At 42.5% G+C, this 26,914-nt stretch overlaps 1 protein-coding gene across 2 annotated transcripts in view; it reads left to right on the top strand.

The window, feature by feature from the left end:
* The window catches only part of BCR (BCR activator of RhoGEF and GTPase), a gene marked incomplete at its 5' end in the record, with an annotated part of 104,227 nt that overhangs the window by 43,248 nt on the left and 34,065 nt on the right, over window positions 1-26,914 (top strand). For both annotated transcript variants that reach the window (XM_084297408.1, XM_084297407.1), the window contains 7 exons: window positions 3,361-3,545; window positions 14,239-14,343; window positions 14,856-15,041; window positions 18,982-19,089; window positions 20,864-20,924; window positions 21,817-21,869; window positions 22,220-22,360. In XM_084297408.1, the coding sequence (XP_084153534.1) occupies window positions 3,361-3,545; window positions 14,239-14,343; window positions 14,856-15,041; window positions 18,982-19,089; window positions 20,864-20,924; window positions 21,817-21,869; window positions 22,220-22,360 (839 nt within the window). The remainder of the gene's footprint in view (window positions 1-3,360; window positions 3,546-14,238; window positions 14,344-14,855; window positions 15,042-18,981; window positions 19,090-20,863; window positions 20,925-21,816; window positions 21,870-22,219; window positions 22,361-26,914) is intronic.

Raw genomic sequence — 26,914 nt, 5'->3', positions numbered from 1 at the left:
GGCCATGTTGCTAAGTCAGGTCCCAGCGTGCAGAGCAGCGCTGGTGCTTTGCTCCCCGTCTGTAATGGCTTATCTTGCTTCTGCTCCCTCCTCTGCTCACTGAACTGAGCAGAGACCCCAAGTGGCATCCGTCCTCAGTATTTCCTTCTGGTGCTCTCTCATTTGAGCCCAGCATCCTCATATCCCTACCCTTTTTCCTTAGTTGTCCCCTGTCAGCAACTGCCTGTCATACCTGCGTTTCATCTTCCTCTAGCTACTGTCTCCACCAGCCACCTCCAAGAGCAGCACCCAGCGCAGCTGGGAGTGTTGGGTGAGCTTCTGGCTCCAGCCTCTTTGCAGCAGTGTTTTTGCTTCCAGGTAGAGCCTGAACAGCCTGCGCAGCATTGTGCTGGGTTTAGGAGAGCTGAATAACCTCGTTTCCCTAGCAACAGTGGTCTCTAATCAGAGGGATGCAAGGCTACCTCTGTTACTTGTATTAGGACTTGCGTAGTGTATCTGGCTGCCGTAATACTTTGCTTCTGTTGGAATAAATGGTGGAATAAAAGCAAGAAAGTCTGTCTGCCTCAGAGATAATTAAAATCTCCATAGGTGGATTTCAGTGCTGTATGCAGCAATAATAGAAAGAAGGATTATAACTGCTTCTAAGCTTTTTAATGTGTGGAGGATACAGTATTAAAGTCTTAAATTGTATTTGGAGCTTTCTCGGCATGGATCTCTTGGCAGTCGGTGACACTGATGGATTGACACTCCTTACTCCCTGTTGAGATGTCTTATTTTCATTTTTATAGGTAGGAAGACAAAGTGAATGCTTCAAAGGTAGACTGGATCTTTTTGTAAAGCTAGGAATAAATTTCTTCTTTCAAACTCAAGTCTTCCAACCTTCCCTTTCCTTCCCTTTCAGGTAAAGGTTTCCCTGTGCAGTAGAAAGAAGAATGTGTTATGCAAGAAGTATGAAGCCTACTTCTTAGCAGGGGAAAGTGAAGAAAGTGAAAATACTATGATTCACTCCAATCTTTTCTGCTAATGTTTTAGATTTAGTTCACTCCCCCATTAACAGAAATGGAGCAAACTATAAAATTAGAAAGTGAACACTGGGAGTGGAAAGAAATATTCCTGCCTTAATTTCTGCACAGCAACAGGGTGTTGTTACTTGGCGCCTGTTTGGGTAGCGCAAGGCAAGGGCCATGCTGTCTTCCGTATTCTTTTAGCCAAAGGGCTCTTGACAATTCAAGAATGAGATCTGGTTGGCTTGCAGGTTTGTAGGCATTATCCAACTTCAGGATATCTAAAAATATTTAATATTTTTTTATTTGTGACTGATTATCCTGACTATCCTATTCAGCAACTCCCATGCAAGCCTCCATTTACCCAAACAACTTAACGGGGTATATTCCAAACAGTTGAGAAACTCCGGAAAGCCTCTAACATCTCAATAAAAGTCCATTCCAGAGAACATGTGCCACTTTTTTCTTTTTTTTTTTATTTTTTTTTTCCCCTCTCCCTACCTTCCCCATTCCTGTGGTCTTGCACAATCTAAAAGTCTTCTGAGAAACTCTGAGAGCTTGAGCACAAGGTAATACCATGAGGCAGTGGGTGACACAAAGCTCATTGAGTTTGTTAAAATAATATTGCCATGGGCATTCAGCAGCCTGAAGGCCTCATATACAGCTGTAATTTAGCTGGGTGGTATTTGGTAGAAGTTGAGACAGAGGCTCGCTTCTACAGTGACTTTATTGTTGGGTTTTCAGTATATTGTTTGCATAAATTCCCTCGACCAGCTCTCCCTCCTGAATAAGCCACATGGATCAAGTTTTATTCTGTTCCACACAAAGTTCACATCCTTTACTGGAATGAGTCATGCTGTAACTGAGTTTGCTGTGAGGGAGGAAAGTGGGCTCTAAAATGTTACTCCTCCACCCTGCCTTAGTGATGTATAACAGGATTATTAGTATGCTTGGCAGCTGCTGCTTATTAGTTTTGCAGAACCTAGATATTTGTGAAAATATTCTACAAGTAAAAATTGTGTTCCAGTGTGAAATTAATACAAAATTTTAGACTCAAGACTAAAAAAAAAAAGTTAAAAAAAAAAAATATATAAAAATCTTAGTTTGTGGCTTTGTCTTCTGTAAGACTTGCCTGCTACAATAAAAGTGGATCTAGTTTATCTGCTGTAATTATTTTCCAGTTTTGGGGGAAGAGTGATGTTTTGTGACTTGTAACTGAAAGAGGCAGAGGAACCGTGCATCGGTCACAGAACACAAACACACAGTGGCATAACTGTTACTGCGCACCACTTCTGGGCACTGCTGGGTGTAAGTGCTTCATGTGCACGGTACCAGCAGCAGGCCCCTTGAAGGTTGTCTCCAGCTTCCCTTGGGCAAGATTCAAGTGCTGCTGTGCCCCTGTGCAGAAAGCAAAATTACCTCTTCTGTGTGTATTTGTGCAGAGAAGTAAAAGACCTTTCTAATTTATGGTAGAGGGAGCTGTTCTGTTCTGTGTGTGTCCTTAATACAGATTTTTTGTAGAAACAGTCTCAGTATGCCCCTACCAAAGATACTCATCTTTCCTTCAGTAGTTCATTGGTGTCTGATGCAATAATGGTTAATTTGGCTCTTCATAGCACCGTCAATTTCTTGTTTGGTTGGTTGGTTTGGGGTGGGGTGGAGGGGAGTGGAGGGCAGAGTGGTTGTTGGTTTAAGGAATTAGTCTCCAAATTGAGGAGGAGCAGCAGGTAATAGAAGAGGGCCTCTTAAGATTTTATTTTTGGCAGCAGGCCGGTTCACTTGACACGCAAGACCTTTCTTTCCTAGTTATCTTGTTCTGAGAGGTCTGAAAAGAGTTATAGAGTCATAGAACCATTGAATCATCTAGATTGGAAAAGATATTCAAAATCATCAAGTCCAGCCATTCCTCTTTTGAGCTATGTATTACTTATGATTGCTAAACCGGCAGGAGCATCATCTGTTCTTGTTCCACAGAAAAAAAAAAAGTTGGTTACCCTAACCCACTGCATTCCTAAACCTACATAACTTTTATGGAGCCTGCAAAAGGATTTAATTCTACTAATGCTTTTGAAGTAGAACTTGGGGAAAAGAACTGCAATTTAATGAACACCAGTATTAGATATTAGAAAGGACTTTGTCTTTTAGGACTTCAAATGATTGAATGTTTGGTGACAACAGAAGTTTAATTAAATTTACACCTCCACTAGGTCTGTATTTAACTATCACTGACTGTGGATTTACTGATAAGTAATCATCATAGGTGGGAGGCTGGCAGTGCCGTGGTTGACCAGCCTGTCTCCCCATCTCCTGTCCAGCTTGACTCTGACCAGACTGATTTTTCTCCTATGTTTTACAGATGCTTCGTTCAGTGGCACACCACCTAGCTATGCGTACGACGCAGACCGTGCTGAAGAACAGAGGCGACATCATGATATGATGCCCTATATTGATGACTCACCTTCATCTTCACCTCATCTCAGTTCCAAGAGTCGGGGCAGCCGAGACACCCTATCTTCAGGGTCTCTGGAATCTACAAAATCAGTGAGTCCTTTCTTGCCTTTTTGGAGTCAGCAAAGCCTTGTAGAGTTGAAAAAGGTAGGCTGCTTTAACAGGGAGCAAAGATGGGGGCTAAACATCCTAAAGTATAGATGCATTAAGGGGATGTGTTCAATGTGTGCATCTGTGCGTGTGGGTTGTCCTTGCCTTTCACAAGAAAAATCCAAATTATTTTCAGGTTAATGGCTTTGATAAAGCATCTAGAATATACAATCCATTTCCTTTGCCCTGTGAAAATGGAATAAGAGAGATTAAAACTGCAAGCTCTGAGGTATGATGACTTTGGATGGGAGGTGGCTGCTTCTCATGAAGAAATCTACTTACTATTCACCAAATACCTATCTATATCATTAATTACAATAGATAAAAAGCTCAGAAGGGACCACCTAGCTTGACTTCTGTTTTCATGTGGCCCTTCAGGCTATCTTGCATTATATATTTTTGCTTCAGGTTCACAAGCATGGCTATAGCTTGGCACTTGAGGAATTATTTATTTATTTATTTATTTATTGTTCTTTGGTCTAGATAGAGAGCCTACCACTCACTTTGGTTTAAAAACAAAACAAAAAAACACAACATAACTCTACTGTCTTCAATCAAAAATGTCTTATATTTACCTTGAATTGATCTGTTCACCTTTCTACCTTTGTCATCTTTATCCTTTTGCTTCCTAAACTGCAAAGCACTTCAATCCCAAACTGCTATTTCTTTGAATTTGTCATCTGCAGACTTCTGTTTTCCCCAAGTTGTCCTTGTGCTATTAAGCATTTTTATGAATGGCTGTCACTTCCTTCCTGATATATTTCTAAGACAGTGTACTTAACCTACCTTGAATTCTCACATTATAAATGATGCTTTGAAATCTGCAGCAGTTGTTAAGTAGCTTAATTTGTGTTGACTTTGTATTATTCTGTCCTATTAATCAAGGTGTCATAGGAGAAGATGATGGGTATTTTATAGATATCGATGTACATGTAAATCAACACCATCACCTGTATCAGACACTTATTTATCTTATATCAAAAAGATTTCAGGAGCCTGATGAGTTTCACAGACCATTGCTATTTAGCATTCATTGTATACATGCTTCTATAACTCTTTATTGGTTAGTATCATATCATATGTTTCCTTACTTTTTGCAGTTGATTGTTAGATTAAGAAGCCTACTTGAGACGGTGTTGTTCTTGTCAAGATCTCTTAAAGCATTATGAAGTACATATATTGTTGGTTTGCTTAATTTTATTTGAATATAGTGCATGGAATCTAGCTAGCTGCTTCTACTTTAGCCTGTTAGCTCTGAGATACTTCTTTACCTCTCAGTATGAGAATTTTTGTGATATGCAAGAGTCTTTCGAATGAAGAAATGATCATTAATAACTTCAAAAACTCCAAAAATGTTTTAATATTGTCTTGAGATTTTCAGGTTATGTTTCTTAGGTTAAGGGAAAAATGGTGTGTGACTTCATATGTCTGGGAGTTGTCTTAAAAGAACCAGTTGTCATAGTGTCTGTAACAGAAGGCCCGGAAAAGACACTATCTAATATCGCATCTTGTTCTTGGTTTGTTTGAATATTTCTCGTAACCTTTTAGAGTAGTTAATTTTAGAGTCATCTTAATAATGCTAGAATATTGCCCTTTTTTTAAAAAAAAAATAATAATAATAATAACATAAATGGCAGCTTTCTTCTCTTTAACTATAAAAAGATATTTTACTGTTTCCAGTAGAAGTGTCTTGATACAGATTAGACTTTTAATCACGAAAGTCAACTGCTTCAGCTGATCCTACCTGAAATTAGTCCATAAATGACAATGCCACTCATGAAGGAGGGTCTACAACAAATAGGAAGGGATGAGCCTATGTATGGCTATATTATTTCCTAAACAAGTTAAACTTTGTTATCACAAGTTGTTAGACAAGTTTTGTTCTACTGTTTTCAACTGTAGTGGAAAAGACATCAGTAACAAAATTAAGTGTCAAACACAGTGTGCTGAGCCAAGCACAAAAAATATGTTGGAACAGAAGCCTCAAATTCCAGGATGCAGGTCTTTTTTTTTTTTTTTTTTTTTTCCCCCACTACACCTGATTAGCAGAAAACATATTTCTTTACATGTGGTTGCTATTTCTATCCTCTTACTTCTGTTTTATGTGCCTGCAATTACTTTAAGAAAATTTTAATTATATTTGTGACCAGAGTCTAGAAATGAAAAGTTACTGTATGCAGCAACATGACACTTGTGCTATATATACCACTGTCAAAATATTAACATTGTAAAGTCATTCACAAGTTAAGAAATGACTGATTATCCAGCCCTGCCTTCTGCCTATAGTCTTGAGTCTTTATGATAATTTTCAATTATACGGTTGTCATATTTTTTTTGTGTGGGCTTTCTGTATTGTTTAGTGTACGTAGTGAATGATACTCACTGGATTCAATGTTTTATCTCTAGTGCTACATGTACAACTTACCTACAGGACACTTCTCACTCTGCTCTGAGTACAGAAATACTCATTTCCTTTGGACATGACTATTAATTCCAAATGCTATTAGAATGCTACACAGGTCTTAATTATCCTTGCAATGTTCCTGTGAGATAAGAGGATAGTATGTTCACTAACCACAGGTAATGAAGGTACAGAGATTATAGGAAAAGCATCTGCTAATTTTGGGCGCTTAATGCGAGATGCCTAATGTTCTACAAAACCAGGTTCTGATTTTGAATGCATTCTTTACATTCAAGGGAAGTCTCTTTAGTATTACTTGCAACCAAGAGTTAACAGCACTCCAGTCAGGCACCCAGGACATGGAAAGCATGCCAAAAAAAAAAAAAAAAAAGGAAAAAAGGTGATTCTGACCAATTCATTTATCATTACCAGACACAACAGCATTCTGGTGATGTTAATCTGCCTTATCCATGAGACCAGCCTTGCTTTTGGAGATTGGCTCATTGATAGCTGAACATTAAAGGCATTTTGTTTTGACATATTTTGTGGGCTTGCTCTGGGCCTTGCAATTTTTGCCAAGTCTTTGACTAAATCCCTTCGTCTTTTGGTAGCAGCTATAGAATTTGGTTGGATAGTGTGTCAAGCTGATCTACATTTGGGCTACCTCACCAGCATAGAGAAGGTGCAGAGTGACAAAAGCAGTGTCTTGTTCCAAAAGAGAATGAGAAGATACCTCCTGGAGTGCTTTCAGAGGGACTTCACGTTCCCTAAGTGTGTGGGGTGACCAGCTCCCACCACCTCATGTTGTGTGTTCCAGGAAGTGAGGTCCACAAGTTGATTTCCAGAAGGTTTGTGTTCTTCTAAATCTCTATCATTTGGGATCTGTTTTCCAATTCCCCTCTCACCTGTACCGTCTAAGCAGACTACAAGACAGTGGCTGGTCTGCCTCCAAACTGTAGGATTTCAGCCACTTCTTATGTATTTATATTCTACCTGCTTTGTTTCTGTCATACAAACATCTGCTATCCAGGGAGGGTTGAAAGAGGTGCACCAGCCTGTTTCCTCTTTGATCTGGAGAGGACATAAACAGCCTGGGCGTTTTTAATGTGTATCTTAACATCCCAACTCATCGTTTTTGTGGTAAGGAGGCCTTAACAAATGTTTGCATTGAGCAATCTAGGCTGTACCCCCTCTTCTGGCTCTTCCAGAATCTCATGCTGAGCTGCTGAAGCATGTCCTGGCATAAAGCCAATGCTTCTGCCAAACTGTTGCTCTGAAGCAAGCCTACAGAGAAAAGAGGAAAAGGGAAAAATAGGTTCCATTAATGTATAAGGGTAAGTTGTTTGTTTATCGAACTTGAGAAGTTATTTAATTTTTCTGAACCTTGCTTTTTGTAACAGTTGAACTGTTGTTATTGAAATTCCCCAAAATTCTGGAAACTGTTTTGGAAAACGTCAACCTGAACGTTTGCCAAATAAGACAGAACTGGTAGCTTCAGGAGGTGCCAGACAGTGTTTGTAATAGGTAGTATTAATTCCATCCCTTAGAGCAGAAAGAACAAGAATCCTTCTGCCCTCCTCATATAGTTAGGGGAAAAAGTAGAGAAGATCCTTTGATAGAGTTAGAGGACAGAGGGAGAGCTTGTTCCAGGGGCAGGGGAAAGCATTGGGACAGCTGGCAGTGTTAGTGACTGACACCCTTCACTAGAGGAGAATTACTGCCAAGAGCTTTGGAGTGAGTGGCTTGTTGCTTTGAGGCTAAAGACATTTAGAGGGAATGGGAAGCTCCAGTCATGATAGTCCTGTGGCTATTACTCATGTGGGGAGAGATCAGAGTGATGGGAAGGGTCAAGATGAGAAAGCCTTTCAAGATCTGCTTGCTAACAAAGCCAGGCCCAGAGACGTGTGGGTTGAGGGTGTTGGGCTCTGTGGAGATGGGAGCAGGACAGCCTGTGGAAAGGCTGGTTCCGTGCCCCCACCCACACCACCAGGAAATGAGAGAGATTAATCTAGAGATTGAGATGATTTTTTTCTTCCCAGAATGGATCTCTCCAATTTTTGTATACATCACCTCTGAGCAACTAATTCCTACTTTATATTCTATTTGGAAGGGAAGTTGGCCAATACTTAGAGATTTCCAGGTAGATATTTTTTTTTCCCTTTTCTGCTGTGCAGTCCACTGGTTGGCACAGCACTGGCAGTTATTGCCAGTCCTCAGCCTAGATTCTCCTGTTCCCACTGCCTGGCAGCCATCTGGGAAGCAGGACTGCAGCACAACAGGTTGTGGACTCTTCTCCTAGCTTCGTCCCAGGGCGGGGAATCTGCATTTTAGCTCCAGGATAACAGCGCTTGGTAGTTCTAAATTCCACCTGCTTACAGTCATCGGTTCAGTCAGGCAGTCAGTGACTTGCCTTCTCCTTCCTTGCCTTTCTAGTGACACCAAAGTCTCCAGTCTTCTAGCTGTCTCTAGCTGTCTTTCAAAGCTGTGACTGTAGGGGAACTCAAAGCATTATTTAAACTTGCAGGCAATGCTGCCATACTGGCTCCCTTAAATACAACCCAGGACTCTCTGCCATCTCTGGCTTGTTGCCTCCTCATAAGCACCATTCCTTCTCTCCACTTGCTCATGGAAGGAGCCTTTTTAGTGTCCTTTGTGTGCCTGTCTTGGACATGTCTAGAAATCTGTTGTGTGGCTTTTAACCAATAAGAATGTCCTTGGCACCTTGATGAAGACTTCTTTTTTTTTTTTTTTTTGTCAGGATGTTAAGTGCTCCAACAAAAATAAAATGCCACTCCTCTGAATGCTTTGAGATGTTAAGTGCTGCTTTAATTAAAAAATAAATAAATCTGTAGGGTGTACCTTTTGTTGTCATCTGCTCTGTTGTTTAATGCTTGGGTCTAGCAGGCTGGAAGGGAACTGAGGCTCCGCAGAGCACGGAGAGGAATGAAATCTGGCATGGCTGCCTAAGGGTCTGTGTAAGCTTCCTATGGGGACAAGTCTGGAGCAAAGCAGTCAAACTCATCATCATCTGACTTTTTTCCTTGCAAAACAGGAGGCATATGCACTGCTTATCCTACTGGGGTTGGTTCCTGACAGACCTGGGGAGAAAAGTTGACCTCTGAAGCTAAATCAATAAATGGGATTACTTCTATCACAGCTCTGCTTACTACTGCTGCTGCTGGCTTCTCCTCCCATCTCCAGCATTTCCGAATCCTTCTCTTTTCTTCCTCTCTGTATTTGCTTGTATTTATTTTTTTCTTTATTTACTGCTATTTTTTTCTCACCGCCCCCAACAGATGCAACTTTTCCTTTTTCTTCTCCAACTCTGTGCTGCTTAAGGTTTCTGCCTGGATGTACAGCCCTTCCTGAGGAGAGTTGGCACACCAGTACTGATGTTATAAATAATGTTGGCTCCTCTCCCTGCTCCTTCCCCTCCCTGCACAGAGCATGAGATGGCTCGGTTGCAGAATTTGCCCTGTTTAATATCACCTAGACAATGAGACACCTCCAGCTGTTTAGTGGAAGCTTTCAAAGATATTTACACTTTAAAAATTAAAATGTTTTTTTCTCTTTCATAGTCTGTCGTGTTCTCTGTGAGATTCTGAGCTGTCCTTACAGGAAACCTCTCCTTTGAACACATTCATTGCTCAGCATATGAACACACTGTACCAAAAGAAGGTCTGAGAGTTAAAGTGCCTTTTATACGCCCACTTTGAAACACTGCTTCTCTTTACAGAGCTGTTCCAGCAGCAACCACTTTGCAAAATCTTACACATTGTGGTTTCAAGATTCTTAATCTGTGTTTTTCTAACATTTGCAATAAAACAATTCTTGCTGTTATTTTAAACAACAGCCAGAAAGCCCTGAGTTCTTTAAACAGACTTGGGAAGAGCTGACATTGTCTAATCCTTGGAGCTGGTGAATCGCAGGCTCACAGTAATTGAATTCAACATGCAATGCCAACCTGGTTAGTAAACAAAAGTACTTAGGTTGACAAGCTGTAAACATGTTCATAACAGCCATGGCTTGAGGCCAGTATATGCACACTTTCTAATATCTTCAGTGCTTCTATCCACTCTGACTGGCCTTGATTCAGGTTGCAAGATTGCATTTATGACTGTGACTAAGTCTTTTGGTTTTTAAATCCTTGGAATACTAAGAAGCACCACCCAGTTGAGAAGAAAACAGCATAACACTGTAGGCATGGGATATCCATGCAATTTCCTTTATTACTGTATTCCGCCTTCCTTTTATTTTACCTCTCTTTTTACCTTTTTAAATGTAATTCGTGAGGGGTGGGAGCAAAGCACTGATTTCTAGCTTTCTTTTTCAGAACCTGCTGGTTGTTAGGTCCTCACAGCTGCCATGGCACACAGACAGGAATGCTGTTTGCTGCCCCAAGGTAGTCTTGTAAGACAGATTTATTCCTAATAAACATAAACATGTGGGTAGAGAGGCAGTCAAAAGATGGAAGGTCAATGAGGAAAGGCTAGAAACAGATGCTTACGTCAAAGAGGTAGGGACAGAGTCGGAACATGAAATACTAGTCAGACTTGTACAGGTGCAGAACACGCTGACCAAGCCAGGTAGGAAGCTTGGGATGGATGGACTGCTGACCACCTGGCGTTCCCTGCTGAACGGTTGGAGTTTGCCAATGTGGGCTTCTCCCACATCCTGCTGGGAACATCCCAGCAGGTTAATAGGTGTATTTTCCCCTAACTAATGTGGTGCGGTGGACATGGTAGCAGCTCCTCCCCTTGCCACAAACAGCTCAAAGATTTCATACTGCTTCCTTCCTGCCAGGGTAAGGGAAGAGAGCGTCCAGCTTTGGCAGGTCTCCCTGACACCGTGTGTGTCTGGGGAGCTTGGTTCCTAGGCCCAGGATGTTCCCTCTTTCAAATGCCTGGAGTGCAGAAAGGAGCAGTCAGTGGGGCTTTGTGGTTGCGGGGTTGTTCTTTGTTCCCTTTTTTTGTCAAATATGGCCAAAGCAGAAAATACCCTTGGCACTGGCTGTATCATGTTTTTGTGTGCTTTAAGGGGAGAGTGGAAGGATAGTATCACAGTATCTTTGCCTGCTAATGACTTGTTTTGGGTGTGCAGGTGAGCCTGTTCCCAATTCTGTAAGTGAGAAATGTTGTAATATCATATAATAAATTTGTTTCTCATACTCCTGGTTTTGGCACCAGCTCCCAGTGAATTTCTCAGTCCTAGAGTGAGTTTCATAACAAGCATGACTTAAAAAGCACCCTGAGGCTGAGGAAGAACAGGGACTGGTCTCCAGGAGTTCGTCTAGCAGCAAGAGCTGCTGCCTAGCGCAGCCCCAGATAACATTGTCAGAAAAGGCCTTCCTCAGCAGGAAACCCATGTCAGGGCACTGGTTCTCAGGAAGAGATGCAGCGTGGCAGCACAATGGAGACAGCAGCAGCATGGTAGCATATTGATCCCTGACGCAGCAGGAGCAGCAGGAGATCATCTTTCCACATTGAGGAATCCATATGTAAATTGGAGGTATTGCTTTGGAAATCTTGCAGTGTGCTCTGTGATTGTTGAAAAATCTCCCCAGAGGGTTTCTTCAGCAACTGCTGCCCTATATCTTAAAGCAGCCAGGCCCTGCTCTGGCTGGCTGGCGCTGAGGCTACAGTTTTGCAAGCATTGCACTTGGAAAATGCTCCTATAAAAAGGATTAGGACAACACTGTGGACTTCTCAATGTGACCTTGTGGTAATGGCCAGGAAGGAAGGTCTGTAGTGTGTCCTGGGAGATGTTTGTCTCCCTGAAAGCAAATCTCTTTAAGAGAGGAAATTAACATTCAGACAGAAAATGCCGTCTCTGTCAGCTGACGATGCCCAGCAAGAACTGGCTTATAAATTAAAGCTTTTATTTGTGAAGAGGAAAGCTGTTCTCAGTACTATAATGAAAACTGTTGTGTCACAGTTGCGATGGGGAAGTTTGAATCATTTAAACGACTCGTCATCATGTGCTGCTCTTTACAGATGTTACAAACATACCCAGCTGGTTTTTAAACCCTCACCTCCTCCAAGAGAACCTGCTAGACATAATTATAGTGCTGTGTCAATATTGACCGCTTACCTCATCCGCAGCAGTGGGGACTTTAGAGCACTGTTCGTTTTTTTCAATGCTTCTTTGTGAAGCTGCATTTTTCTTTTGTAAATGTTGTAAGAAATCTTTGGAAGCCAAGAGATTTGAGTTTTTCTTGCATCAGAGCTCCTGGGAGTTCCACAGAGACAGCTGAGTGCTTGCCCCATTAAATGGAAGAAATTGTTAGACGTCTTGGTGCTGTCTTTCTTGATTACCTGTGTGCACCATGCCCAGCCTGGGGGTGGACATCCAGGCAGTATGGATGTAGAAATGAAAATGAATGGTCAAAATATTGTTGCAGATTTCTGACTGAGCTGTAACAAGTGCTCCATAATGCACAGAATCTGTTGCAGTGTTCCTTTTACCATGTAGCTTGTCACTGGTGTTTTTCTTAAATCTTCTGAAGGTGGCTGCTGAATTACAAATTCGTAGCTCCTTTGAGATGCCCTTTCAAGATTTTAAAAGGCGCTGTGGCTCTTACTGAACCTCTCTGAAAGGCAGGATGCAAAGACAAGTTCTTCTTTCCATGTAGCACCTGACATACATGTAAATCTTATTCATTTCCTTAGAACAGCTTCTGTCTGCCACTTTCACTTAGGAGGTGTTGGTGTTATTTGGCACCTCACAAAATTTTTATAAAGGAGCTGCTGCAAAGTCTTTTAGCCTAGAAAATAGCTTGTGAAATTTAACGAAAGCGTTTGAAAGTCAGGGTTGTTACTGATGAGATTGAATCCAAAAATATCTGGGAGCGTGAGGATATGTTTCGTTCTTAGTGTGGTGCGTGGGCTCAAAGTCACATTCAGTGTGATGGCTGCTGTAAGCTTACCTAGAGCCACGGTACCTTCTCTCCATAGTGAACCTCATCTATACATTTGCAGAGTTCAAAGCATAGGACCCTAAATTAAATGGAGCTTTTTAAAATCAGCTATAGAAGGGCTTTATGTTCAGCCAGTAGAGTGGAACAAGCTGTTATGTTTCCTAATCCCCCTGCTGCTAAAATCAATAGCCAAAGATTCCTCTGGATATTAACAGGAGTAGGACGGCGCCCCAAACAACCTACCCAAAACCCTTGAAAAGTATTTACTTTTGCAGATCTAACTACTGACTCTACTCTTGGAGATATTTAACAACATAATAATGGTGCAAAAATTGTAAAAAGCCATTTCTATGAATGGCAGAAATAACAAGAAATTGAAATAATGTTCTGTAGAAGTGTCGGGGGGAATATGTTCTTGTTATTTATAACCTTCACTGTTTGGCCAATTTATTTTCAGAGTTTGTGGAAATACTCAATTTCATTTTATCAGGTTAAACATTTTTCAGGTAGCAGTTTGGAGAAGGATAGTTGAAATGTGAAAGAAGAGATTAACATTGAGTGTTAAGAGAAGTAATAATCTTCCTTTGGTGTGTACATTTGCTCATGCACATATTTATTTCTTCTCTCTCCTTCTTCAATTGTTTTGGTTAAGAACAGCTTCGTGGAATCCTGATAAGAAAATCAGCATGTGCATTCCAAGCACTGCTGATTATTCCATCTTCTAACTAAAAATAGACATTATACATGCTGGCACTGAAAAATAACTTGGTGAATAGTAGAGAGTGGGAGAAAGAACAGCCATCTTAACAGCAGTGTCAGCCTGTAACTGCTCTATATTCATGCGCATCTGTGTAGATACAGGGAAGGTGATCCTGTCTGCATAGAGAAACACATGGCTTTGGAATAGGATCATAGACAACTCTCAGGGGAGGAGGGAGTGAACTGCACAGAACCAAGGGACCCTAAAATTTGTTTACAAAGATAAATTTTGAGTTTTGAAATTTTAAGTTTTAAATTATGTGAAGAATCCCAGGCGACTAGCTGAGGCACCAAATTTGGATGACTAAAGCTAACACCTATAAACAATCTAAGTGGCATCAGTTTCTGGTAAATAAAAAATTTCCTTGATGTTTTTATTGATGTATATTTCTAGAAACTAGACAATTAGCACAGGTGTTTTCTTTTGGTTGTTTTTCATTAGTCTGTTAAGTAAATCAAATAACTGAGTATGCTGTGGTCAACTGAATTATACCTTCTCCCCATCCTCATTTTTTTTTTTCCTTTTTTTTTTTTTTTCCCTTTTAACAACTTCTTTGTAGAGTGAGCCAGATCTGGAGAAAGGCCTGGAGATGAGAAAATGGGTCCTGTCAGGAATCCTGGCCAGTGAGGAAACCTACCTGAGCCACCTGGAGGCTCTGCTGCTGGTAAGCACTGGTGGCAGACACCATTTCAAACACTGGTACTTGCCTTTTCACTGCTGCTTCTTTCTAGAGTTTCCCAGAACTTCAGGTACCTTGGTTTATTGGTTGCTCAGTGTAAAAGGTTCCTGTTATCCTTCTTCTCCAGTAAAGAAAGAGAAGCTTAAGGAGAGGATTGAATATGGCACAACCAGGGAGTTATTAGTGTGCTAGTGTACAGGAGCCCCGTCTTTCAGTATTCAGTGCTAACTATTAGACACAGTGTTCTACAGCTGAACAGAGATTGAGGAAACTGAGTGCAAAGGGATTTTAATCACCTTCAAACATCCTGGGGAAATCCATATACCAGGGGTGGCTGATCACCATGAGAGGGTTTGTTAATGTCAAGCTTTCAGGAGTTGTATGAATGCAAATATCACTTATTAACAGGACAGCTCTTTGGAAGGATGTGTTGTAATGTGGTAAGGGTGGATGTGCTTGGTTTGCATGGTAATGATTTCCTTCATTCCTCATTTCAGCCTATGAAGCCTTTGAAAGCAGCTGCCACCACATCTCAGCCTGTGCTGACTAGTCAGCAGATTGAGACAATATTCTTCAAAGTGCCTGAGCTCTATGAGATCCACAAAGAATTCTATGATGGGCTCTTTCCCCGAGTGCAGCAGTGGAGTCACCAGCAACGCGTAGGAGACCTCTTCCAAAAGCTGGTGAGTTAGCTGCCATCGCCAAAGCTTCTCTTATCTCTTATTCATCTAACAGGTGCTGCTCTAATTCCTTCTAGTGACTTTGCATAGACTACAGGGATGAAAGCCCACAGCTGGAGTAGATGACAGGCTTATAGCTTTGCCTCACTGCAGTGAAAGGCCTACAGCTAAAGTGGCTCTTTCATTGCTGTTAATTAAAGGCTCCAACAAGCTGTGCTACTAATACGAATACAGTTTTAGAGAAATGTTGAATCTCCAGGGTGTCCGCAGTGTCATCAAGCCATTTAGAGGAAGATGGGACAATGGCAGTGTTTAAAAATCCCTACTTTTTAACACTGAAAGGTAAGTGTTTCTCCTTGTTGCTGAGCTCCCTCGCACATACTTCATTCTCTCTGTGGTGCTTTCCTCCATCTTGTACTGAATTTCTCTGTTTTTATGGTTGTCACCTTCAGCTTTGCATTTCTACCACCCCACTTTTTGAGATTCCCCTTGCTGCTCTGCTGATCCATTCAACCTGCTATTAAGACTCCTTCAAACAACTACAACAAAATTCTCTGAGTGCAGAACAGGACAAAGTCATATCAACTATATTCCTGTGGCTGAATGAAAAATGCTGAGTTTCTGAGTCAGATGAAAAATTGTTTATGTTCTAGGAAATTCCTTTGGCCCCTTCAGCCTTTCCCCTAGCATGTGCAGAGAGCAAAGGATTAAAGGGGCTGTTTTTTGCCTTTTAGAAAAGAAAGGAATCTCTGCATTCCTGAGGTGCTTCTGATTCTCAGGGTAGGAGTTACATTCCAGTGAGGGGTTTATTGGATGGGGAGTACACTTTACCAAGGTCACTCAATTGTTAGCAGCTGTGTAGCCCAGTACCAACGCCATTGCCTATGGAGCGGGGGAGGAAGGCCAGGAAGATGATGTTTTCTATGCACACCAGCATCTTGATGAAAATACAGGAGCCTACTTTTCACTGGCAGCATGTTTTAGCCAGCAGGGATTGAGTTGGTGCCTTGGTGAGTAGCTCTGCATATGCAATTTGAAATTTGAGCAACTGGTTTAAGAAGACAAAGCCACCTGCTGCTGGTTGCTGAAGCAAAGGTATAGAAGGTTGCTGAAAGTGGAAACCTCTCACTGCATTGAAAGTGTAGTGCAATAATGAACATAGCGTTAATCGAAGAAGAGCTGAATATATTCTTTACCACTGCTGGCTGTCAAGCAAGCTTTGACTCACTGTGCAGCTTTTTAGGCCTTTGTTTAAGACCACTTCTTGCTGACGGTGATCACAGGCCCTTCTGTAGCACTGTATTTTTGTGTTCCCTTGATTCTTGTGCATATGTAACCCGATGATTTTGTTGGGTTAGTATCGGAAGCAAAGAAACAAATCACCCTAGTGCAGGAAGCTTTCAGCAATTTCAGTTTCTGATGGTTTGGTACAGTATCAGTGGGAATCATGAACCCCTAGCTGGATGAGATAAACTTAGTCATTTTTGGCAGGCAGTGAGAAGCAGCTAGATGAGAGAAATTGCAAGAATGTCAGGCATAAGAAGACATCTATACAGGTTGTACATCAAATCTTCGGGAGTAGACTGTCTAGTTGTGGTCATGTCATGCAATCTAATGATAAGCACTAGAATCCTTGCTGTTATTCTGTGATATCTGGGGGCATTAATATCTTGCAAAGCAAAGCACCGTAGACTAAAGTTATAGATGGTGCATGCAAGGAATACTAGAATTACATGTGGTCTGGTAAAAAGTACAATAGATTTGCAATGTTAGTGACTGTTGTTCCACCTCTTTCACAGAATGGTTGAGGTTGGAAGGGACCTCTGGAGCTCATCTGTTCCCACTTCTCTGCTCAAGCAGGGCTGCCTAGAGCAGGTTGCCCAGGACCATGTTCAGGTGACCTTAGAAGATCTGCAAGGAGGGAGGCTGTATGACCTCTCTGGGCAACCTGTGCCAGTGCTCTGTCACCTGCACAGTAAAGAAGTGCTTCCTGATGTTCATACAGAACCTTTTGTGTTTCAGTTTTTGCCCATTGCCTCAGGTCCTGGCACTGGGCAAGTTTCTCTGTTGAAACTAAGGAAAAGAGAGGGAGGAAAAAAAATAAAAACAACAAAAGCCATCAGGCATGTGGGAGTGAAATATGTTTCTTGTGTTTGAGGAATATTTTGTACAATTTTATAACTAAAAGGAAACACTTCAGAACTTTTTTTTTAGAAATAAAAAAATATTTAGCAAATATTATCACTAATAGTTTTCAGGAATGGAATTTTTTTTAACCAAAAGCCAGTTATTTTTACCAAAGCTTATTTAGTTTTCATTGCCTTCTTCTTAATCAAAAAAGGGAAAACTTAAACCAGCATTAATGTCTAGTGTGAGCATCATTGCTTTGATTGGATGATCAGATTTTAATTGAATAGATATTTTAATGACAGCAAGTGTAGAGAAGGAAAATGAAATCTTAGGAAGATTGTTAAGGAGTAGTAGGAAATGGAAGAGCCACACAGTAATGGAGAAACTCCAAAGTTCTGCCAAGTTAGCTGGCATCATCCAAATCTAAACGTCATAAGCCCTGCATATGAACGATAATTCTGACAGCATCTTCAGGGAATTGTGCCCCAGTGGCAGCTACAGATTTAATTATCTCCACACTTCCAGGGGCCAGATCACCCCTGGCATAAGTGAGCACAATTTCCTCCAGCCTCAGCCATAACAATGTTATTTTGTGTGAGGGTTGAGGCTGGTTCCTAATCTTTTAGTAAAATGCGCCATAGAAAATAGCTCACTTCTGTAGCCTCCATTAGCTAAAGAAATCTGTGCAGGGAATGTTCTTTGGGGAGTGCCTTTTTCTCTTCCATCATTTCTTGCACAAAGCTTCTAGAGAATGGGAAACACAATGGTTATGACAGAGGAGGAGAGGAAAAGAGCACCTACTGCTCTGCCTGGTGCCTCTGTGGGGCAGAGGTGGCAGGGAAGGTGCAGAAATCATAAGTGTAAGCTTTTTTTGGAAAAACAAAAACACAACTTCATTAAAAAGAAGCCTTTTTTTCAGCACTCCACCTGTTGGCTCAGAACTGACCACACTTCTGCAAGCACATTCAAGCTGCTGAGGTGTTCACAGCACAGCCTGTGGAGCTCTGCAGCGTAAAAGCTGTTCTGCAATCCAGACAAGCTTGGAAACTACCCAGGGGTTTCCTGAGCTGGATCTTATGTTCTCTGGCATGAATATCGCTGCAATTAATAAAAAGAAGTCAGCAAACAGAATTAGTGCTAGGGCTCAGTGATGACAGTGGTTTGTTTATTACTAGACGCTGAGGCTTGCTGTGTCTTCAGCCAGACCAATGGTGTATTCCTTCTGCTTGAACTGTCATTCTCTGTCACCTAAGTGCTGCAGTCACTGCCTTTCAAACAGATCATGCTCTGGCTCTCTTCTGTATTTTCAGCACTCTGCTGCCCTTTACAACAATGTTTACTGATGCAGATATAGGTTAATATCTGGGTTTGTTTTAGTGTGACCAGCATGCGTACAAAAGCCAACAAGTAGCTTACTGTGGTCACATTTGTGCTGTTGGGCTGAATCATTCCTGTCTGATTCATATTTTGTGGCAAACAGCCAGCAGTTCCAGTTGCATCAATGAGCAAAAAGATTAATAGATACTAATCTGGCAGTTCAGAAGGGAAAAATAGATGGCAGTAATAAGGGTGTGTCATCCTCACAGCCCAGTAAGTGAACTTGTTCAGGGTAGATGGAGATGGATGCATGGGACATCTGCCTTGGTTAAGCAAAGCTCACAGGTCAGAGCTGTCTTTCTGGGCCTGATCAGCATTCCCTGCAATTCTTTGTTGTGAAGGAACATGACCTGATCATTAGATGCCAAGGCTGGCCATCCCAAACTGTCTTCTTCCCCAGCGTTTATTTTATTTTATTTTGTTTTGCTTCCTGCAGGCTAGCCAGCTGGGAGTGTACCGGGCCTTTGTGGATAACTATGAAGTTGCTATGGAGACAGCAGAGAAATGCTGCCAAGCCAATGCTCAGTTTGCTGAAATCTCTGAGGTAATATCATGGTATTCAGACACACGAGACATCTGAATCTGACTAGTACCCTGCAATGTCACTCCTGTCTATTCTCCAAGTATCTTTGCCACCTTGACTTCTGAAGGAGTTATGAACTCCCCTAGCTTCAGCTTGTGTTCTTACAGCAATTTGTACTTTGGCCTACTTTTATCCTATGGACAGCCTTTATGTGCTGTTTCTGCCCAAGGAATATTGTCATAACAACTGGTATTACTTTGAAATTCCCAGCTCTGTGCCACCTGCATGCATTTCTAGCAGGGAAAGCTGTTTTTAAGCTTCTCGAATATTTCTCTTGTTAATGATGATGCTGACTGTGATGTAAAAAGCCATCCTTAATGGCTTGTGTTATGGCTATCTGTGGAATTGCAGACTTCAGTGCCTTGGAGAGGATGAGAGTAGCACAGGAAAACTCAATTTAAAATGGCAAGTGTGTCAAGCATAATCTAGATTATTTACCGGCTGCTCTGATTTCCTGTCTTTAAGAGGAGTACTTTGTGTCGAAGCATTTTGAAGGCTTTTTCAGGCTTCCCAGGCCACCGGCTTTGCTGGCAGTGCATGGTCTCATTGACTGTTTGCACTGCAGTAATTATATCTTGAAGAACTCAGTTGCCAAGAGAATGTGAACTTCATATCTGTGTCCTTAAAAACAAGCAAATAAATAATCAGAGCTGAATAATACTGGGAGTGCTTATTGCTCTGAAAAAGCTAATGAGTACGTTCAATGTTGCATGTCCCTTTAGATTTTGATAATAAACAGATAAAATGAAACAGTCCCTCTGTGAAACAAAGGAAGCAAGGCTTGCCTGTTGGGATCTGCTGTACTACTCATCAGAGTGCAAGTGCCTTCTATTCTCTTCTTTACTGAGGGTTTCCACCAGGTTCTGGTCCTTTGCCCTATCACTTCTGTGCTCCAGTGGTGTCAGCTCATTAGTAGAGTAGCTTCCCCTGTGCTTAACTTTTCTTTCAGTACTAAAATGCATTCCATGGAGTTTCCCACTTGTTAATAGCACTATGTATGGATAGTGTTATGGTAACACCTAGAGGATAGAGTAGAGGTTAGGGCAGCAGGGTGCTGGGCTCTGTGCAAATGTGATCCCTCAGTTCTTCTGTTTTCTGAAGGCTAATGCTGAAATTATGCCAGTACCTGCTGCATTTAGAATGATGGTAATGATACTTTTGCATTTGTGTTAGCGTCCTGCTGAGGATTTCAGAGCACTCAGCACATGAATACGTGCAGCTTCATAGTCCATGTGCAAAAAGAAGTGTCACAGATACCGTTCCTTTATGGCCACGAAAGACAATGACTTGGCCAAGGTTGCACAGCTCAGAGCGCATATAAGGAAGTATAACAAGGGGGTGCTAAATCCCAGTCCTGTACTTTATTTATTGGTGGCATATGCATGCTGTGACAATGGCTGCATCCATCCAAAGGACATGCCTTTCTCTTACAGGTGATTAAAAATTCCACCATCCCTCTGTTGCTGTAGGTGGTTCTCTGCTTTGTTGCATCTCTATTGACATACACTCCTAAGAAACCTGATTAATATTTGAGATGCGTGGGTGCCTGTGACATGGCAAGGGTGAAGTTATCAAGAAGGAAAGTATGTTTTTCCTTCACTGAGTTGAAATGTGAGAGGGCTGTCCTCCATTCACGCTTAGGCCCTTCTTTGGAGGAGCAGATAGACTCTTACATTCTCATGTGATATTTCAAGGTGATTGACTGCCTGCTACGTGGGTTTTCTTTTTCTTTTAGAATCTAAAGGCTAGAAGCACAAAGGAATCTAAAGATCAGACGACGAAAAATTCCTTGGAAAGTGAGTGATCCATGCAGAGGAGACTGGTTTGTCAGGACTGTGTGGGGGCTGTTGCCAAACCTCCACTCTTACTTCTTCTTTTTAAATGCTGGAAGATTATGGAATCTCTGCTGGCTTTACCTAGGAAATCGGTTCCCTTTTGCTAAGTAGTAGAGCTTGTGCATAGTAAACTGCATGCACGCATGGGCAAATCTCTGCCCAGCGTAAAACCTGACGAGTCCCTTTGGGCAAAACCAGGCTAACCAAAGGACTGCTGTGTTCTTAAGAAAACGACTCCTACACAGTGATAGCACAAACGTCAGCCTACAAGTAATTGTTATGTTTTTTGCCATCTCAAGAGAGCCTGGTCAAGGTCAGCTTTCATTGTGCTTGTCTTTATACATGCGCAAAGTAGATAAGCAACGTTATATGAAGCTTCCATACTGACTAATGTAAAAGCCAATCCCCTTCCTTTTTTTGGCCTATTATCAGGGTTTGGAAGCACTCAACAGTGTCGTGCTGAACTCCAAAAGGAGGGAGGCACTGCCAACCTTTCAGGGACCTCCTTGGCGAGGCCCGATTCTGACCTGTGGGACCAGGCAGGTTGCCAGGGAATTGTTCGAAGTGTGCCATGCTGTGTGCAGTTGTTCGGTACTGCCTTGTGTGCTCATCCACTGTCTGACAGGGTGTGCTCACAAGTAGGCATTTGTTTCCCGTGGAGCATGTTTATTGCCTCTGTGTTGATGTGTGTTTAATTGGCTGTGTAGCACATTAACCTTAGAGAAGGGTTTCTAGTAGCTCGTTGGTTAATAAACCTGTGCCTGTACGTTCAGTGGCATTGGACAAGTTGCTCTGTAGGGGCTATGTTTAGGTACCTCTTTTTTTTATGTTTACATTGCTTTTTTTTTCACAGCTCTGCTATACAAACCTGTGGATCGAGTGACTCGCAGCACACTTGTACTGCATGTAAGTATCTGAAGGGTAGTTTTCAAACTTGTCGTCCCTTTTTTTATTATTTTTTTTTTGTCCCTTTAAATTTTCCATAGAGCTGCAGGAGTGCAAAAATTAAGCTCTTATGCTGCACAAGAGCCTCTTCACTTTACACTGAGGGGGAAGAGCCCAGGGATGGTACCCATCCATTGGTGTTACAAAGTGCAGAGCATCACTTCTCTTCTTCCTCCATACATACAGCCTTATTCTACTGTGTAAGAAGTCATGGAGCATCTTGTCCCATGGCTCTAGTTAGAGACCTTCAGACCCTTCGGCTTTCCAGTGGTGCTCATGGTTCTATTCTTTGCTTGTGTTCCTGGTGGCAGGATTTGCTCAAGCACACTCCAGTGAGCCACCCTGATCATCCACTCCTGCAGGATGCCCTGCGGATCTCGCAGAACTTCCTCTCCAGCATCAATGAAGAGATCACTCCTCGTCGGCAGTCCATGACTGTAAAGAAGGGGGAGGTGAGTCTTCCTGCTTCCATTATTTTCTCGGTTCCTAAATACTGGTTGCGCCTTTGTGAGGCAGACTGGGAACTTGAGCTATTCGTTTGTTTGTTGCTAAGAAACAGTTTATTCAGTGTCCTTGTTCTCTAAAGGATATAGTACAGCTCCTCTCTGTTTTCTGCTTGGAAAACAGTTTGGAAACCCAGAGGAAAAGTATGATTAGAGTTTTGTCCTTCGTGGTGTTATAATAATTTGTCATACATCATTTCTACGATGTGTAGTTATGTACTAAGTGGATTTGTATTTTACCTGCAAACTCAAACCAAACAGGAAGCCTAGATGGGGAAAAAAGGTAAGGAAAACATCAGAAATCATAGCAGGAAAAGCTGTTTTCCAGAATATTAATTTGCACTATAAAACTCATTTTTGCATTCTTATTTCTAAAGAATAACGTAAATGGGACTAGGAAGCAAAACAAATGGAATAAGTTGGGAAAACTAAGGGGGATATTTAACTCCTAAGGGTGCGATGCAGCCCTTCTCAGCTCTTCTAGGAGTTGAAATGTGTCCAATAAGTTTGAAGTTGTGAAGTTCCCTTACCTGCATGTGGTGCTGAGCAAGGAGGCCATAGACCTATACAATAGTAAACTCCTACGTGCCTCATTGGGATTGATTCATCTGCTTTGTAATTTCATTAGAAGGCAGTTCAGTCCTTCCCGATGAGGACACACCAGGACTGACATTATTAAGAGACACAAGGATGTAGGAGATTGGACAAAAGAGAGGTGCAGCTAAGAGAGTAAATTCATAAGAGGCATTGTGGCAGCGTGCCAAGGACACTGGCTGATCAAAAGTGACCCAAATTAGCCAGTGCAAAAACATCTCCTACAAAGCCCAGGAGATTGTTAACGCACGCAAACCTTCAAGATGTATTCCCAGATCCTGTCAGTTAAACATGCTTGCTTTTAGCTGCTAAACGGATTATCAGCTGACAAAGATCTGCTAGAAGCTGCAGTACTGGGAATTGGGTGCACTGTTTGTCCTACAGTTCTTGGTCATATTCTTATTTTGTTAACTGAGGAGAACTGCAGCTGAGAAGAGGGAGGATTGAGCAATCAGAGACTGAGGTACAAGCTCAAACATCAGTCACCAAGGCCGGGAGATAGTAGATGGCCTCATTAAAGTGGATGCTGATTGAGTCACAGCAGAAATTGCAGGCTGGAATGCCCCCTCAGAGGGGAGGGAGCACTTTGTGTTCTCTCGTTGTCTGTCAGCATCTCAATGAGGGATGCAGGCTTTGGAAAGTGTCATGCAGAATCCTAATGAAGTGCTAGAGCCCAGGCGGAGGGGCAGGCTCAGGAGGATAATCCTGATGATCTCTTTTTGGAGCAGTATGTTTGTCAGATCTTACAAAGCAGGAAGGGGGAGGCCTGTCAGCATTGGGCTCAGCAGGCCAGTTCACACTCTCACTGGCCCTGTAGTGACTTCTTGTATGATGTGGGGAGGAAAAGAAGCCTACGTATCTAAGGAGAGGGCTGTAGGTGTGCTGGAGGGAACTGGAAACCCTTTGTGCTCTCTCCCACACTGCTTGCACTGAGCTCAGGGAAGAAAAGTACTTGCTTCTGATGCTTCCCAGCCTTCCACTCTGGGAATCTGAATGTGGATACTTTCTTTGATCATTTGGCACCAGTAGCCCTTATTTTTTGAAGCAGTAATGCTTTGGTTGACACCACTCTGTCTGGAGAGTAGCTACGTTCATTCTCTTCGTAGCAATCCAAAGACAAAGGGAGCTTCCAGCTACTCTGGGTGGGTTAGTGATGGCTGCTGTTTCCTACAAGCTATTCACCTTGAGGTCATAGCTGGGTTCTGTTTATGCTTGTAAATTTTTCCTTTTCTGCTTATCCTTTCCTCCCACTCCCCTTGCTTGTGCTTCCCCTGGGGTGACAGGACAGCGTGCAGTTTGCATCTCCTAATTGACTACTCTCAATGCATAATGCATTTTTTTTATTTTAATGAATCACCAGCTTGCTTTGATGGCTTTTCTCATTATTTGTCTTACACCACTTTGAAATTTCCTTGGTGGAAGAGAAGGAGGGAAAACAGCCTTTTTCCCTCATGTATTGCTTAGGTGCTGATCGCAGTTATCTTTTTTCCCCAGTCCTTGCCTTTTATGCAGAATATTTTCCCTTTGAGTGCATTGTTGGGAGGAGTTGAATCTGCTTTGCTCCAGCTTTTTTTTTTTTTTTTTTTTTTTTTTTAGGATCTCTTTGAACTGTGGGTAGCAGTGAGTGGCTAATCTCCCTAGTGACGGGCTGCTAAGAGGTGTGGGTCAGGAGGCAGTACAAGTCTTCATCCCTTTTGCAAACGGTGGTTCCCTGCTCCGGGGACATTGGCTTGGTCTGACCTGCCTGCTATCTTCCTGCAGGATGTCAGATGTCCTTCCTGCACACCAGCCCCCCAGTTCTGCTTGGCTCAGCAGGCAATTTTTCATAATTCTAGATTTATGAGTGCAAACTGAAAGCTTTCTGTGATTTGTGGGCATGGTTTAATGTGCTGGGGCTGAATGAGTATTTCAGTTAGTGTGAGGAGGTGGGTACAAAGGGAGTGAAACCATTCACTGCAGGGACGGAAGGGGCTACAACAGGGAAGACCCGTGTTGGTGGGCTGAACCTACAATCCAGGACTGAGGGAATGCTACACCTAGCTTGGCCCTTGCTGCTGGCCCGTCTCAGCTTTGTAGTTTGCTGGGGACTGCTGCTACAAATGAGCCAGGAGAGCACCAGCCCCAGCCTGTTTGATTTGTGAGTGGTTCACTCAGCATGCTTGGTTGGGGCTTGGAAAGGCAGGAATGGCCCTGAGGCTGAATTTAACTAGCAGAACATAGAGGTCTTGGGCTGAGGACGTTTTCTCCATGATCTGCAGAAGGGTTTGGATGTATCCTCACAGTAGGACTCTAAGGAAAGGGTATGGGAGGAGTGTAGGCCTTGCAGTTTTTTGACAGCTTTTCTGGTCTTGCCCTAAGAATTTCAATCCCAGTACTGTCCCTGTATCTCTGAGGAAGCATTTGAGCACATGGTAGATGGCAGCACAAGGAAGCCAGGAGGGCTTTTTCCAGACTTTTGGATCTGTCTCCCTTCAGCCTTTACTATTCCATTATCTTACTGCTTCTTTTCTTCCTACCTTTCTGCTTTTGCTATTTTATTATTATTTTTTTTACATTTTTGATGGGTTATCTGCAGATATCCACTTCACTGACTCTCTAAGTAATCAAACACATTTACAGAGGGAAGGAAAAGGGGAGTCTGAGTAGCACAGCACCTTCTGACTCGGAATGGGAGGGGTGAAAAATCTTACACCTTTTAGGAGCATGGAGCAGACACCTTATTTGCTCACTGACTCTTCTTTACTGCTATCCTCTGGTCTTGAAAAGGGAACCTGTTTAAGGTTTTACAGAGGGTGGTCCCCTGGAGAAGCAGGAAAATGTATGCTTTAAGGTGAAGGATGTGCCAGATAAGCTAGAAGGGAAGGAGTGATAGCCCTGCGAGACTGATTAACAAATCACTTATGTGGACTGCATGTTTTTTCTCATCTGAATCTGGGTGCAAACGATCGTGAAGCTGGTGTTGTCTTTCACTGCCAAGGCTTGTGCTTCTAGCTAATTCAGCCCATTTTTGTAAAGGAGGAGTTAATAAAACTGCAGCAAATCACGGAGTTAATTTGGGAAATGCTGGGCCTTCCCTTGACTGCAGCTCATCCAGCGCTCTTGGCAGGGTGTTGTTTCAGGGCAGTTCAAACCAATCTGGGTGGTGGTGGCTGCCATTCTGCCCTGCCCATGGCCATGCAGTCCCACCCTCTCTGAAGTGTTGGCACTGGTATTTGTGTGATCCCACAGTGGTATGGAGGAATGGAGCTGCCTGAAAGCTAAACCTTGGCTTAGTGTCTGAGCTCCTCAGCACATGAGAGGGCAGACAGGCAGCTCCTTCTGGGAACAAGTCCACTAGATTGCATTTTGGATCAGATTTGGATCATATGCTGCTGTGGACCTTCCATGTCTGCACTTAGGAAAAGCAGCTGCTTGGCAAACTGCTCTACCATGTATCTAAATGTGACTTGTAACTGCAATCAAGGGACAGGGTATCATTGCTTTAGGCTCCTGTTCAATGTGGCAGAGGCTGTGGTAGGAACAAGAAAGGGCAAAGGAGCTATGCAAGGGAACAGAAGTGCAAACTAAAGCCATTGGAAAGCTGGGGGCTAAGCTTAGACACAGGCAGGCACGCACAGCTTGAGGCCTGGTGCCTACTGCTCCTAGAGGCCTTGGGCAGATGTTGGCAATAGAGCACTCAAAACTGATCTTGGATGCTTCACACTCTCTCGCAGCTGGAGTCAGAGAGCTCCTGGTGACAGAAGCTTTGGAAAGAAGAAAAAAAAAAAAAAAGGCTATTAAAATGCTCAAAGGGCAGCCAATTTAGCTCCCTAGGCAGAGAATCCCTTTATTCTGCAATGCTAGTCTTGCAACACATGCACACACACACGAGGAATCATTTTCTTCCTACGCTCTGCAGAAAACCAAACC

This window comes from Netta rufina, assembly GCF_964035555.1.
Source record: "Netta rufina genome assembly, chromosome: 17".
NCBI classification, from domain to species: Eukaryota; Metazoa; Chordata; class Aves; order Anseriformes; family Anatidae; genus Netta; species Netta rufina.
Note: the sequence above shows the minus strand (reverse complement) of the source record. Positions and strands in the feature narration are given on the sequence as shown.